At 38.3% G+C, this 12,227-nt stretch overlaps 1 protein-coding gene across 1 annotated transcript in view; it reads left to right on the top strand.

The window, feature by feature from the left end:
* TIAM1 (TIAM Rac1 associated GEF 1) overlaps positions 1-10,672 on the top strand; it is a gene marked incomplete in the record, with an annotated part of 223,878 nt that extends 213,206 nt beyond the window's left edge. The window contains 7 exon segments of the mRNA XM_072398139.1: positions 1,469-1,587; positions 2,727-2,835; positions 3,587-3,645; positions 4,014-4,116; positions 4,909-4,996; positions 6,428-6,600; positions 7,235-10,672. Of these exon segments, the coding sequence (XP_072254240.1) occupies positions 1,469-1,587; positions 2,727-2,835; positions 3,587-3,645; positions 4,014-4,116; positions 4,909-4,996; positions 6,428-6,600; positions 7,235-7,737 (1,154 nt within the window).
* Positions 10,673-12,227: the final 1,555 nt, after the last annotated feature.

Raw genomic sequence — 12,227 nt, 5'->3', positions numbered from 1 at the left:
CAACAGCAAAACACATTTATTGCCTTTATATTTCCAAAAGCTGTTACTCTGGCAACACATTTTCTTTTCTCCAGATTTCATAATGCTAATGGTGTTATGTAAAAAGTGTCCCTGATCTATGAATTCAGTTAGAAAAATTAGTTTTTCCAGAAACTGTACTTTGTGTTCATGAAAATATGTCAAGTATGTTCTCTGTTTTATATAAAACTGTTGGCGCATTTATTAGGCGGAATATGCAAGCAAATATATGTTGTTTATTAGCATTAGTGCTGTCACATTACTGGAGAAGGCCATTTTTGGTAGAGCACAGGTAAGGTAAGTATATGGGTTCTGGGAGATTCCCCTTCAAGAGACGTGATTGTCTTGATAAGGTGATATCTCTCCAAATGTGAACCTGTCAGGATAAAAGTGAGGATGCTGCTAATATTTTAAAGGTACAATCCTAACGACATTCACTCATCCTTGCTTCCCTTCATCATGTGAACCGAGGCAAAACAAGCAGCATGTGAAGTCAGACCTTAGATTAAATCACTGTCAGATCTTGCACCGTTAAATCTTTGTTGGAAACCCCCATATTTATTTCCTGACATGTTCTTTCAGAAAAATGTGTTGCCTCACAGCAACTGATGAGATTAAGGACTGCAGTGGAAAAGGACAGTTGGAGTAAATATTGGAATTTATTGATTGGGCAATGCACACTTCAAAAGCCAAGTGTATTCAATATATAAGCCATGGGTGCACAGCATTGAAAACAAAATCCATCTTGTATTTGTCTGTCATCAACATTCAGATCTGATTTGTTGCAAGGCCCTTTGGGAGCTGCGCTGCCACTGCTATATAGCTTTCCAATGAATGAAAAGCTTGTCCTGAAAATTTGCAGAAATTCTCTAATCCTTTCTATTGAGAAAGCCACTCACTTCTAGGGTGTGTGATGGATGGGCTTTCCATATGAATGAGAAAAGACCTCTTTTGAAGTTTATTGCATTTGGCCTGAAAGATACATCTGTCTTTCCCAAAAGTAAATTAAGTCAAGAAACCAGTGCACCCACTTGTATAGGGTCTCTGACCTAATTTCCTTTCAGTTTATTGGCAGAGTTGAGATGCGTATTGTCATTTGTTATCTATTGTGATGAATAATTAGCACAAGTATGATTTTTATTAGAGCTTCCAACTGGTAATACAAGTCTGTTTCAAGGTCACTTGGAGTAATTACTCAGCTCTTCCAGTTCAGAGTGATAGACAGACCTCAAAGTGGACAAGACGACCTTGACGTGCTTTCATGTATATTAATGAATGTTTCATATCTTCATAGCCTGCAGACATGGATTAGGCTCCATCAGGAGCTGTGAATCACTTGATACATTAAGTAGGAAAAGACAAAACCCAGGGCAAATTTATACTTTTAATGGAAACATATCAGAAAACCTGTATCATTTTTGCTAATCTTAGTGCTTTTTGCTGTTTGCAGTGGCAATCAAAACCATGAACAAAGTGGCCAGTCACATTAACGAGATGCAGAAAATCCATGAAGAGTATGGCGCTGTGTTTGACCAGCTTATAGCAGAACAGACCGGAGAAGTCAAAGAGGTACAGATATTTATGTCAAAATGCCAATGGGTGTTCAATCCATAAGCATGCATGTAACAAGCATGCAATTAATGTTCTTTTGCTTTGTAGAGTTAAGAGTGCACAAGTGTCTCAGTATGGCTTGCCAAATTGTAACCTGTGTGAATGCATACCTTAGGATCTGTGTTTGCAAGCTTTTCTTTACTTTAGAGATGATTCTTTTTCACTAAAAGTGTTTTGAAATGATAAATAGGTTTGAAACTGGTCAGAAGAGGGTCAGTTGTGGGTCACATATACCTGCATCTCAGACAACGCGTAGTGCATTATTCAAGACCAAAGCCTAAAGCTTGTTAACAGGGAGGTCCTTACTGTCATCTGGGCTCAAGTTGGAATTATTGAATTATCCTATTCTTTTTCTATTAAATCAAAGGCACCCATATCATGAAAATGAAGTTATTAGTTATATTAGTTAGTATATTTAAAGCCAAACCTTACAGAAATGTTAGATAAATGATGGGAGGTTCTACACCACCCCTACACTATCCAAAACCTAAAATGTTTCACATACTTTAACAAATATCCCACCTTGTTGGCATCCCTCATGGGTCATGCTATAGGACAATAATGCACTCCACAAAAGTGCTTTTATTGGGGCACAGATATTTTCCATTGTTCCCAAAATCTGTAAATAGTAAAATAGTAAATCACGTGTGCCATTTTCACCAACCAGTGCCACAAGTTTACATTGTGACAGGTCCTTATTTAAAAGTTTTTCGTTCTGGGTGAAAAACCTGTTCTTTCATGCCCACCTTTTCATTGCAATAAATCAAAATCATTGTTTAAGGTAAACTATAGTCTAATGGTTTGGGGAAAAGATGCTAAAGTAAGCACAGCAGTAATGAAGGCAAAAATTTGCAACTCCCACTTTCACCAATCAGAAAGTCTGTAGACCTACAGGGTTGGGTTAGCCATATCTTCTGAATTGGAGTTACTGGGGTTGTTTACTTTAAGAAGAACAGGCTATTCAATCCACAAAATGAAGATACACCATGCAAGGGAAATTTTACATAAGCATAGTAAATAGGATATGGCTGTGCTGACGTTATCCATTTATGAACAAGCAAATATGGTATTTTTTATTCCTTTTTCTTTTGTTGTAGGTTGCAGATTTATCCATGGGAGATTTACTACTGCACAGTACTGTTGTGTGGCTGAACCCTCCAACATCTCTCGGGAAGTGGAAAAAGGACCCAGAATTGGCAACCTTTGGTAGGCCTGACCTCTTCAGTACATTACAATGTGCACATTCATTTCAAAGCTTAATGAAAGGCAAAACATTTCCATTTTTGTTAGAGTTCTAAGGGTTAAAAACCTCTTCCAGATTTTTATTGTTTTTGTTTGTTGAGAGATTCACCTCCTTAATTTGTCTTGGTGGCCATTGTTACTGAGAGTAAAAGTAAAAAAAGACTCACAGGTCTGCTCCTTGAATTCTACAGATAACTTACTATAGGGAAGCTGTTGAGTGCATTAGGAATGGTAACTTTTTTTAACCAATAATCAGTATTTTTAGAGTAGGACGTGAAGCAGGGATTTCAGATAGGACATCTTTGGATACCTTGAACTTGTTCATATCTAGATACCCACATATATTGATACTGGAATCCCTATGAGTGGACCACACTTTGTGCTTTAATGCCAATTTTGTGCTTTAATGATATTTTGGGTTAATGCCACCAAACTGCATTAACCCAAATATAGTCCATCCCTCTGTGTGTCAGTAGTGTATGCTTTCCTTGTGAACAGTAGGTTGAATAGGTCCCTAGGGCTTTATTATTTTGTACACTGCTCTTAGCCTAATACTTTGATAATGCTCACAGGAGAGGAGAGCACAGAGACCCACCCGTGTGTTACTGATGAGAAAGAAGGGCGGGAGGAGAGGCAAATACAAAGCAGTTGTGTTTCAGCACTATCATGTATGGACAGAACATGAAACTGAATAAATCTGTATTCTATTTTCCAGTATTTAAGACAGCGGTCGTGTTGGTGTATAAGGACAGCTCCAAGCAAAAGAAGAAGCTGGTAAGTGCTGCTTTTCCTGTCATCTGAATTCATGTTTCAATAAAAAATGCAAGCCAAGAGGATATTGAACACCCCTTAAATTAGATTTATTCCCCTTAAATTTAGAGAAAATGTACCCTTCAACTTGTAAAGGAGACGTCTCTTTGCATCAGTTTGATATTGCATGCAGATTTGAGTCATAAGTAGTGTATTTGACTTCTGTAGAGACTGCCACTTCCAGTCTCCTGAAGTCTTCTTTTCTTGAAATTTGAGTTTTTTAATTAGGCTTGAAAGTGATGAAATTATCATCCAGAACACAGAAGGCTGTGTTAGTAGTTTTTTCATTTTTTTATTAGTCTTTTAATGTTTCCTTCCTCATTGACTTTTAGGGTGGATCACATAGAGCTTCCATGTTTGAAGACCGGGATCCATTCCGCTTCAGACATATGATTCCTACAGAAGCTTTGCAGCTGCGAGCACTCACTACATCAGGTAATGCATATGGGATCTCTATGAAATGCTGGAACCTGTGACCAGATAATAGGAAATTCTATTTAACCTGATGGGCTCAATATCATCACCTAGGTGGTCAGAAACTGCAACCAATGCTTTGAAATTATAACATTACATTCAAATCATTTTTATATTGTATGTTCATTGCTTGTCATGCAGTTTACTATTAGTTGATCCATTCTCTTAGCATTTTCCGCATTTATTATTTATTCTTCATGGCTTAAGCCTGAAGCCTAGGCAGCTATAAAAGACCCCATATAACCCAGCTGTTTATTCAACAATATATCATTTAATGTATTTGTGAAATGTTAGCAGTGCAGAGACCCACGTTTGACATGGTATGAGCTTCTTATGGTCACTGTGCATCAAAGCTTAGCCCGAAAAAGAACGTGTGCACAAGGAGTGCTGCTCATGTACTAACAAGGGACATGATCGAAAGAAGGGGAGAAAAGAGTAATGCACTTATCATACTTCTGCTTCTTCTCACTGTACTTTCACAAACTGTAAGATGAACAAGACCTTATTACTATTATTAATACTGCAACAAATAAAAAATCAGGTGTTTTGATCTGCAACACTTAGCTGCAGTGTATGGTAGAGCTGTTTGTCTGGAGTTATTCTTTAACTTTCTTGGTGGAACTGGAGTAACTAGTTGTTTTGCCCTGGCTATATGGTAGCATACCTTTCTTCATGTGGCAAATGCTAGAGATGTCTGTTTTTACTTCTTAGGTTTTGTTTGATTCGTAACCTTTTTTTATTTTTATTTTTTAGATGCTGAAACAAACTCAGTCTGTGAAATTGTTCATGTGAAGTCAGAATCCGAGGGGAGACCAGAAAGGGCTTTCCACTTATGCTGCAGGTAGGTTATTAAAGCTACTAAAGATGACACATTCAATTTAAACTAATAACTGATGATTCATAGTGTTCAGGGTTCATATAAAGGAAGGCTTGTAGGTGTTTACCCCAATAACCAATATTGTTTCATATGCCAGGGTTAGGCTACACATTAAACATTTTGTGGCACATGTGTGTGTTTATTAGGATCTCTGAAAAGCTTGCTTCCTTTCTGTGTCTATGCAAAACATTAGGACCTATTTTCATGTGCTTTTGTTCACACAAAGGCTGCTTTTTACTCAATATATATATATATATAAGGCAAGTGGAATTCCAAAATGATCTGAAATACAAATCCAATGCATCTAAAATAGTGTTTTTTTTTCTTCTTTTTTTAGCCTGCAAAGTCATAGTCTGCAAAGACTAGAAATAGAGGACCCTTTTCCAATTGGGAAAGCACAGGTTTCTCTGCAGAGGTCGGAGAATAATGACTCCTCTTGAGTCATTATTCCACCTCTGCAATCAGCAAAGTTCATGATTGCCATTCAGCTCTAGCCCTGACTGCAGGGGACATGCCATACCTCTGTAGAGAGACTACTGCTTGCACCAAAGCACAAAACTAATTTTGTACAGCATGCTGGCCGATTAAAGTCTTTTCTATGAAGGCTCTGTTTTTTTTTTTTTTAAGGAAAACAAACTGTAGGATGTTGCACCTTTTTCCTTTTTTTGCACTCGGAGTGTATTTAGCTAATTCAAATTCTATAACAAGCAAAAGATGCAGTGCCATCGCTTTAGCAAGTCCCAGCTTCTGTTACCACCACTTTCATAATACATGCATAATACACACGCATAAATGTAAATGTTTATTAGTTCCTGTGTCTGGGTATTCCTTTGGACCAGTTATACATACATAACACCTGGCTGTCCTGATGCAGTGGGAGATTTTACTGCTGAATTTGCTAATCACATCATGTAGAAAGAGAACTGGATACAAAAACTTTTAGGTGCTGCCTCAATGGAATGGAATAGTAAATCCTCCAATGGGGACACCTGTAACTGAGACATTCCGGAGTAAATTACTCTTATTTCCTGCTACATCTTCAGGACAGAAAGTAAAGATAATTCCCTCAATCAAGATACAAACAATAAAAATTAACATGACAGGAGGTTTTAGGCATTCTTTATAACCTCTTAAACAGTCATGGAAGACTAAACCATGTCTACCCTTGCTTCCTACATTGGGATAAATAGTCTTTGAAATGTGATTGAAGTTTTGACAATAAAGATGAGTCAGGGTAAAATCTAGGTCATGGTATTTGAATGTTATGTTTATGAATAAAAAACAATGCAACAAGTGTTCTATTTCTGCCATTCAAGAAGTACTATAGACTTTATACATCTATAATAAGTATGAATTTGCATTACATAAAGTATACCTGTCACCCTTTCTCTGCAGTTCTCCAGCAGAAAAGAAGGATTTCCTGAGGGCAGTGCATTCCATCCTGCGGGACAAGCACAGGAGGCAGCTGCTGAAAACAGAAAGCTTACCGAATTCCCAGCAGTATGTCCCCTTTGGGGGAAAGAGGCTGTGTGCATTGAAGGGAGCTCGTCCTGCCATGAATAGAGCAGGTAATAACCATATAGCATAGAGCCTATTATGTGGTAAAAAATCAGGGGCTCAGCAGAGAGTTTTCTTGTTTGTAGTGCTGAGGTCCTATGTGAGCAATGTGAGCCAATCTGTCAAATTCCATGTGTGAAATTTGCATAGTTTTCCCATGTTTTTGTCTGTTTTTCACCACTGAGATTTTGTTCTGTATCCTGCCCTAAATCATAAAGAAATGGGTTCAGATACACTTTAATTTTTTTAAACAATGTAGTACATGGCCATATTAAACAAAAAGGACCTTGGATATACAGGCAGTGGGGCCCTCCTTTACTGAAAGGAGCCTCAGGTGTACTAATGGGTTTCACATAAGTCTTTTACTAGTTGGCCTCTTCACTGAGTCAAATAAAAGTCTCTAATGTGAAATTCCAAAGCTGTCTTCTAAGACAAAAACAGAAACACTGTTCTGATAGAAGTCACCATAGATTCACTTAGGCTTCATTCTAATCACAGAGCAGTGACGTAGATGTTTGGCATCAAAGAAAGACGATGAGGGACATGGAATGATTATGCAGCTTATAATGATATATTATTGACAAACATTTTAGGAAACCAACCTAACATGTCTTTTTTTTTTTGATTGGTTCTCTTGTTTTACAGTGTCTGCTCCTAGTAGATCTCTTGCTCGGAGAAGACGCCTCGTTAGGAACCGTTTCACTATCGACTCAGACACGGTTTACTCAACAAGCCCTGACAAAGAGTCTGAACCTGATGGAGAACCCAAACCACCCCAGCAAACGAGCAACAGCGGTGACACTGACCGTTGGGTAGAGGAGCAATTCGACTTGGCTCAATACGAAGAGCAGGAAGACGTGAAAGAAACAGACATTCTCAGCAGCGATGATGAGTACTGTGAGTCCATCAAAGGTGGCTCCATGGAGAAGGATCTAAGTGACCAGCTTGAGGCCACTTCTCTCTCCAGCAATCCATTGAGTAACATCGTCCAAAACTCTATGAGCACTCATGCTTCCCGAATGACCCAGCTCAAGAAACAGACTGCCTTTTCTGGAATGAACGGTAGCATAGAGAGCACCACCGAGGAAGTCATATGGGTGAAACGGGAAGACTTTGTACCAACCAAGAAACTAAATACGGAAATCTGACATCACTCATTTTTATCGCTCTGTACAGGTCAGAATAGGTGACGGCGTTCCATGCACTGTGGAAATGTAATCCTCTAGACTGCACACTTGCACACAAAACATTGGCAGCTAAATTGGCCGCAGAGCCGTACCGGGTTACAATAACGCAAATGCAGAATTCTGTTACATAAGTCCAGCGTCCTTCAGTCACTAGCGGGGCGGGGGTGCTGTTCATTATTATTATACATTTTTATTTATTATAAAACAATCAGGGTTGGACAGAAAAAGGGTAATGTACAAAAGTGGTAGAGAAAACAAGAGGCAGCGCCGAGTCTTGTAAAGAGATAGCACAAAAGAGGGACTTGTATTGTAATTGCTCCGTCCTCTGCTCCCTGCACTTTCCCTCGTTTTTTGAAAATCGTTGTGTTGATATTCCTTTAAAAAAAAAATGTTCCGCTACTATAACTTTGTATTTTAGAAAAAAAAAGTGTTTTGAGGGATTGTTTGGAATTTGTGAAGCTAAAGCTGTTTTTGTTTTTTCCAGTTTTATTATTTTTATTATTTCTTTTTTTACTTTTGGCCTTTTGATGGTTATTTAAGTCATGGTAAAAAAATACTTTAAATACATGTTGAGCTAAAAAAAATAGTAATGATGCCAAACTCTTTACAGAGGTGGAAAACTTGAAAAGAAAAGCCTATAGGTCTTTATTTTTTCCTTTTTGTATTTATAGCTTTTAAATCCAGGGACACCAGGGGGTATGGGACATTTTATGTTGTAAGCCTTCCGAGAAGCAGATAATCTAGTCTTTCTTAGGAGATAGGACACACTAGTTTTATACACATATATATATATTTAATACAGAGAGCGTGGGGAAAATAAAGCTATCCATAGTTTTACAAGAAGCATAGCCTAATTTTTCTAAGTGATTCTTGCATTCTGGTGGCAGTGGCCCAGTCAACGCATTGACCATTCCAACAAGACATCCCATTATTTTGTTTCATTCCTGCTTTCATAATGAGAGTTCCAATTTGGTTAATAAAAAAAAAAGCTGGATTTTTCATGTAGCCCCTTTTTTGTCCTGATGTTTTTTTCTTTTTTTATACTTCGAAGGACTTAAATTCAACTTTTCAAAATAGGGGTGTCTTTAGAAAACTGTATACAAGTGTATCTATAGCCAAAATGTCTTTCTTTGTTCTAAACAGAGAGGGAAACTTTTAGAACAACCCCCAACCCCGTCAGGGTTTTACTGTTGTTCAGTGCGCCAAAAGTGAGATTTATTTACCCTTATTGCCTTTCCTGCCAACAATGCTCATAGCCGTCTGTGTCCCTGTTGCAGATTTTCTCCAACTTGCTTAGTGGTGAAACTGTTGTCAGCAGGTAATAAAATGCAGGTAACCTTTTCTAATGAACCCCCTGATATAACCCAAAGCAATGTTCTAACCTATTCCCTAAGCTCAAACAAAGGCTTTACATGTACTGTATATGATTTTTATTGCAGTGCTACATTTTACCAACAGGTTTTATAACTTTGTTGCTAACAGGAAACTCTGAAAGGGTTTCCTGCAAAGAAAATAAAAAAAAAAAAACCTCTACTGCCTGTCCTTCTGATTGTTGTTTTAATTAAAGAAACAGCTGCTTGACTTTTTTTAAAACAAAACACTTCAGAGGCGCCTATTTCATTTTTTCTGCTAGGTTTAGTGGTTTCTTCCTCATTTGTTACTATATGACACAGTCAAAATGGAGCAGTTGGTAGACCAAGAATCCAACACTCTTGAAAGACTTTGTTTCTGAAGTGTCGTAGGGCAGCTGATCAGCAGGCAGGTGGTGGAAGGAGAGGTAAATATATGCTATATTCTGATTTTTATAGGGAATTTTCATTTTAGCAATAGAGTTGCAGGTTTTTGGAAATTGGAACTGCTCGTAAAGACCACCCCAAACTAAAATAAGTAGGTTCATTGCTTCACTTTTTTCTTTTTCTCAGGAACTCGGCAAGGTGTCCTCATTAGACATTCCACCTCGACCTCCCAATCATGGCTTGTTACACTAGCAAAAGAGGGTGTAATGCTCCATCTAAAGGATCAACTTTATTGTTAAATCCTACAATAAGACTGCAACGTCCAAATGGCCTGGCCATTTATGAATGAGGAAGGGGATATCTCTCTGCCAAAAAGCCCCAAGAAGTCTGTTAGTTGTATAACCAACTGGCTTCCTTCAAAAAGCAATATGTTTTTGAATTTGCCCTTAATTTTAGGTTTACCCCCCCCCCCCTCCTATTCACCAAATCACATGACATCCACTATATTTTTATTAAAGTTTTTAACTCCATTGAGGAACGTTCATGTTGTGAAAAGAGTTTGACATCTTCATGTTGTGATAACCTGGTGGAAACGGCTACTTGAGATCTTCTGTGCCAGGGACCTCACAGAAAGTAAAGACCTTTTGTTTCTGATCTTTTTCTCAAAGCTTCCTGGAACGGTAAGATTTTAAGGGTAATATTCACAATGCTAGCTATGGTTCCATTGTGACGTGTAAAAGTGGGAAAGTAATCTTGCTACGCTTTGCAGTCCTCGTACAACTTATTTTGGTTGGTGTGACAGTGAATCTTGCAACCCATGAGCAAAAGCTTCTGACCAGATTTTTTTTTTTCTTCCTTCGTAATTCTATTGTCATTCTATGCCATGCGCGGTTCACTAGTGTACGCCCCCAACATGATATTCAGAGACAGTGACCAGTCCTGTGGTGTACCGTTCCAAGCTGAGATATGGTCTATTGTGAACAACTGGAATTTCCGGTGCTTTCTAGGTACCGTTATATGTACATATTGTCATGACATGTTGATGTCAAATGTTCTTATATATTTCTTTTATAAGCTAAAAGAAGGTCTATTTTTATGTTTTTAGGTCTATGAATGAAAAGTTGTAAATGCTTGTCAAAAACAATAAAATATGGAATTAAGCGGTTTGTTTCCGGGAAGATGTTATTGGGCGCTATGTTTGCATTCTCATCTGTTCATGTACATAGGCTACACATACTTCTGATGTATGAAGATGTAAAGATGGTTCACCATGCACCTAATATATACTGTATGTATTGCCATTGATTTTACACACTGGTGAAATGTAAGAAATGTGCTACTTGAAGCTTTCAAAATATAACACACAAGAATAAAGATTTATTATGGGCCCTAAACCTCTGGAGAGTGTAGTCAACCCCACGTCATGCAAATCAATGACCTTAAAAGTTTGTGCTATCCACCTAGAACAAGTCTAGAAATTCTAATCTGCATAATTGTTGCAGGACAACAAGCAGAGGCAGAGATTCGTATTTCATGATCTAAGAATCAGAACAGTGGTTGTTGCCTTTGTATTCCACCTCGGCATAGCCTTCCATTAAAGGACAACTGTAATTTTAATACAGTGACCTTTTGATTGGCGTCAGTAGACCAGTGTTTCTCAACCAGGGTGCCTCCAGAGGTTGCTTGGGGTTCCTTGAGGAATTTGTGAATCTCAGGTCAGTGACACCAATGATCGTTTTGGCCATTTATAGGTGTGGCCACCTTCCCAATGACCAGCAATGTAAGAGCCATTCTTCCTACTGGCCACAATACTAATATATTGTGAGTGGTGAATTTAGTAACTCCAGCAGTGGCTCCCTGAAGACCTTAAAGTTAATTGAAGGGGTTCCCCTATGTTTTAAAATTTGGGAAACACTGCAGTAGGCACACAGCCAGGAACATACAGATTATTGGTGTTCAATGGCATATTTCAGGAGACAAGATCCGTGTACCCAATCTCCATCTAACATCAGCACTGGGGCCATATAGATAGCATGGGAAAGAAGATCCATCTGCCCCACTATACTGGCGTCGATCCGGTGTCAGGTGCTGCAATAAGTATGTCATCACCCGGCAGTGACATATGTCCTTAATTTGTGGGACACCTTTAGGATTTAGGGCAGTTGTGGATGTATGCAGGTGTGCAAAAGACATAACAAAATTTACCCTGCTTTTAAATATTAGATTTTAAGGCTGTTTTTAGCCTGCTTGGCATACTAACTTTCCCAAGGAGGCCAACAATAAGAAAAAAAATCCATCCAATATGGAAAGTTTAGTGAAAAATATGGAAATCGTGAAAAGAGGTAAAACCAATAACATTCTTTAAATTGTAATCTCCCAAAATGACCATAAACAGGCGGAAACTTCATTTTCCTGACACAAAAACAATCCGTGTGTACTTTTTTTTTTCTTTTAATGCCAGTGTCCACACTGGAAGAAATATTCTTTCTCTTTCTGCCCCTCGTGTATTTCTAGAAGGCGACAAATCTTCTGTACTCAGCTCAGGATAAGTTTTACATTTGTCAGGATACCGCTTTGGCACAATTAACTTTTCTAACAGTCATTTCAGACCCATGGTGAGCTGCGGCTTTCTGCCACGTGTTTAGCACAAGTAGTCCAGCCTCTGCTATTAGAGTGGAGAGGTCGTGAACCATTTTTTTTGCACATGGCCGTGGC

Source organism: Pyxicephalus adspersus, chromosome 1 (genome assembly GCF_032062135.1).
Source record: "Pyxicephalus adspersus chromosome 1, UCB_Pads_2.0, whole genome shotgun sequence".
Lineage (NCBI taxonomy): Eukaryota > Metazoa > Chordata > Amphibia > Anura > Pyxicephalidae > Pyxicephalus > Pyxicephalus adspersus.
Note: the sequence above shows the minus strand (reverse complement) of the source record. Positions and strands in the feature narration are given on the sequence as shown.